The sequence below is a fragment of the Sinocyclocheilus anshuiensis genome, unplaced genomic scaffold (genome assembly GCF_001515605.1).
Source record: "Sinocyclocheilus anshuiensis isolate Anshui unplaced genomic scaffold, SAMN03320099.WGS_v1.1 scaffold815, whole genome shotgun sequence".
NCBI classification, from domain to species: Eukaryota; Metazoa; Chordata; class Actinopteri; order Cypriniformes; family Cyprinidae; genus Sinocyclocheilus; species Sinocyclocheilus anshuiensis.
In genome coordinates, this window is record NW_015549621.1 from 343,230 (window position 1) to 346,273 (window position 3,044).

A 3,044-nucleotide genomic window follows, 5' to 3' on the forward strand; every position below is an offset into this window, starting at 1 on the left:
TCACTATGTCGGAGACACGCTAGTTTTCCCAAGGCAGACGAACTTAGAGTGGTTACGATCATCCGGGTTTCAATCGCGCTCAAATTGATTTGATTTTGACTCAATATTTACACTGAAGCTCTCAGCAGGCGGCTATGGTAAGGGGCATGGCATTTCCAGAGCAGGCGCCGAGTGCTGCCAATCACAACACACACTGGCCCAGCTAACCAATCACAACACACACTGTCCCAGCTAACCAATCACAGCACATTTCGTATTTCAGAAAGCGGGCTTTCCTTTGATACAGGAACTATTCGAGCCGTTCATGCCAGACTGGGGAGAGAGGTGTTGTAATAATGTAAAATATGTGAAAAATAATGTGTTTTTCGAACAACCTAGTATGAGAGCCTGTTCTAGTACACCCCCAAAACAAAATCAAGACTTTGTAAAAGAGCATAATAGGACCCCTTTAAGAGTGAAACATAAAGCTCACTGCAATGTTCAAGCATCTAACAAAGAAATAAAGTGGCAAAAAATGTTAAAATTGCACCTCCTTCCCAAACTTTGCAAGGAGTGAAAAACAGGCATTCTCCATGGTTGAGCCACCGCCAACACTTTTTGACTCTTGTTTTAGGCCCTATAAACAAGAGACACTGGTTTTGTCAAAGTTTATCAAGACATTAAATTTAGGAGTTAATATGATGGAGAATGTGTATTACCTGAAAATAATGGATTTTCTTTGCAATGCATATAGAAAGGGAGAGGAGATTATAAAAGCCACTGACCAGAGGGAAACGTATTGATTGCAGAATAAGCTCGTGACACAGGGGGTACATCCACTGGGTAAAATACTCAGGATTTCTTGAAGGCAATAATTCACTGTAAAAAGTATAACAATAATCTTATGTATGCAATCTCATTTAAAAAGAGTGCAAGTAGCAGTGTGTTTTTGTTTGTTTGATTTTTGACCGTAGTATAGTTTTGACACCTGCAAAAGTCAACCAAATTGATAAAGGCAATGAAGTCTTTGGGTTTGTTGGGTACAAGGTTTGCTGTGGGGTCAGATGAAGGCATAAATCCAGCACTTGCATCACTCTGTGCCTAAGAAAAACAATAAATATTTCACTAAACTGGCAACAATACTCAACTTATTGAAACTGTCTTTTTTTATTATTTATGCTCTGTTTCTTTAACCATCCACATTTTTACTATTCATTCAAGGTGCAGCACTGCAACAGTACCTCCTCAGCTGCATTGACTTTCTGGACTGAAAGATCAAGTTTCTCCACAATTTTCATGACTGACTGCACCAGTGAATCATATAAGTGTCGATTTATGTCTCTTAGGTTGTAGTTCTTGGCAGCTGGAGCTCCATCGATGAATCCTGTGTCCTAAAAACACAGCAAATTAAATCAGTAAAGACATTAGGTTAAGCTTTTAAAACAAAGCAATCAAACTACACACAAAACAACTTTCATGATTAAAGGGTCACATTCTAACCAAATAACACATTATTAAAGTAGTAACAAATTAAACTGTTACCTTCACTAACATCACGGTGTCCTACATCAAAATAAACATTTAATTTCTTACTTTAAGGTTTTCACAGTCCTGAAGCCCCTTAAAGAGGTCCAGGTAGTCCTTAAAGGAATGAACTTTCCACGTCCCAGAGCGCACCAAGGTGGAGTCCTCTTCAGTCTGAGAAGCACCTGAAGAACTGTTCTGCTCCTAATAAGCACAGTCACGCTCTCACACATTATGATATGATAATAACAATTTAAACAGAAAAGCAAAATTGCAGATTTTTACAAGTTAGACATTACTATGACATAACAATTAAAAGGCTGATGGTTGAATACTCCCCTCTGATAAGCATGTTTATTAAAGCTTATGATACGAAGGATAGTAAAAAAACGATTAATATCAAGAATTTATACCTGTATCCAAGATATGAAAGGTCACTCTACTAAGTATATTAAAGAAAAATGGGGGGGGTGGGGTGCAGATCCATATATCAGAAGACGAATGGCTAAATATATGGCATTTACGGTGTGTGACCAGTAATTCTAGAGCGTTAAGGGAATTCTGTTGGAAAAATACAATACGTTTCTTTATTACTCCAAAGTTGGTCTTGCCCAGTTTTAAGCTTTGCAAGGAAGCATGCCACTCTGTATGTTATATCTTCCTCTGCTAAATCATCCCAATCCTCGGTTTCTTCATCGGCCCCAGAGTCATCTGTAAGTGCTGTCAATATTGTCATGTTTTCTGATGGTGACTGTGTTGGAATATGTTGATTGTGCAAATCTGTATCTGTTGTGGATGATACTGTTTGACAAATATGTTCTTTTAACATGTGTCTCTTATATGACTGTAGGAGCCATTTTAATGCAATATGTGTTTTGTCCATGGGGAGGCGTTGTGATACTTTTATATTAAGAAAATACTCCAGAAATCAAATTTCTGGACTATTCAAGCTTGCTTAGAAAGTTGGCGGACATATCTTGCATGACAGCGCTAAAATAATAACAACAATAATAATAATAATAATAAAATAAAAACACAAGTGAAAAAAAAAAAACAAGCTATTTCAGTACATTCAAACACAATACTTACATTTATACAACTAAGTGTATTTGTCGGCCGCCACAGAACCATCGCCCACTTTGTTTGAATAAAAACCCCGTCTTCACTGGCGCGCTATGAATTCTGGGATAGGGTAGGCTGCGAAGGATCCATCGGATGTATCCTTCATTTGTCGGAGAAACCGGGAGAGACGGAGGACGCATTTGAAGTCGCGTTCGAATTGCGGCAGCCTTCGTCGCGCTGCTGTGACGCAATCGGCCTTCAAATGCAGAGGCGGCTCGTGGGTTTTAAAATAGAGGAAGCACACTAATTGTATTGGTCTGGGATCCCTGCCGGTTATTATTATTTGCTTAACCACTTTAAAATGGCTTTTTGGTTGCTTTTAGTCAGAAAACGTAAAGAAAACAACATACAGCAAGATAATATAATTTCACTTACCTGGCCTATCACTTGAAGCAAACATCCATCCCTTCTTAAAAGTC

General features: G+C 38.4%; 1 protein-coding gene across 1 annotated transcript in view; it reads right to left on the reverse strand.

The window, feature by feature from the left end:
• Positions 1–2,239, reverse strand: part of LOC107659432 (DNA-dependent protein kinase catalytic subunit-like) — a 41,633-nt gene extending 39,394 nt beyond the window's left edge. Inside the window, 6 exon segments of the mRNA XM_016448380.1 lie at positions 530–616; positions 699–858; positions 968–1,080; positions 1,221–1,370; positions 1,573–1,707; positions 2,147–2,239. Coding sequence (XP_016303866.1) covers positions 530–616; positions 699–858; positions 968–1,080; positions 1,221–1,370; positions 1,573–1,707; positions 2,147–2,239 — 738 coding nt within the window.
• Between the last annotated feature and the right edge of the window lie 805 nt (positions 2,240–3,044).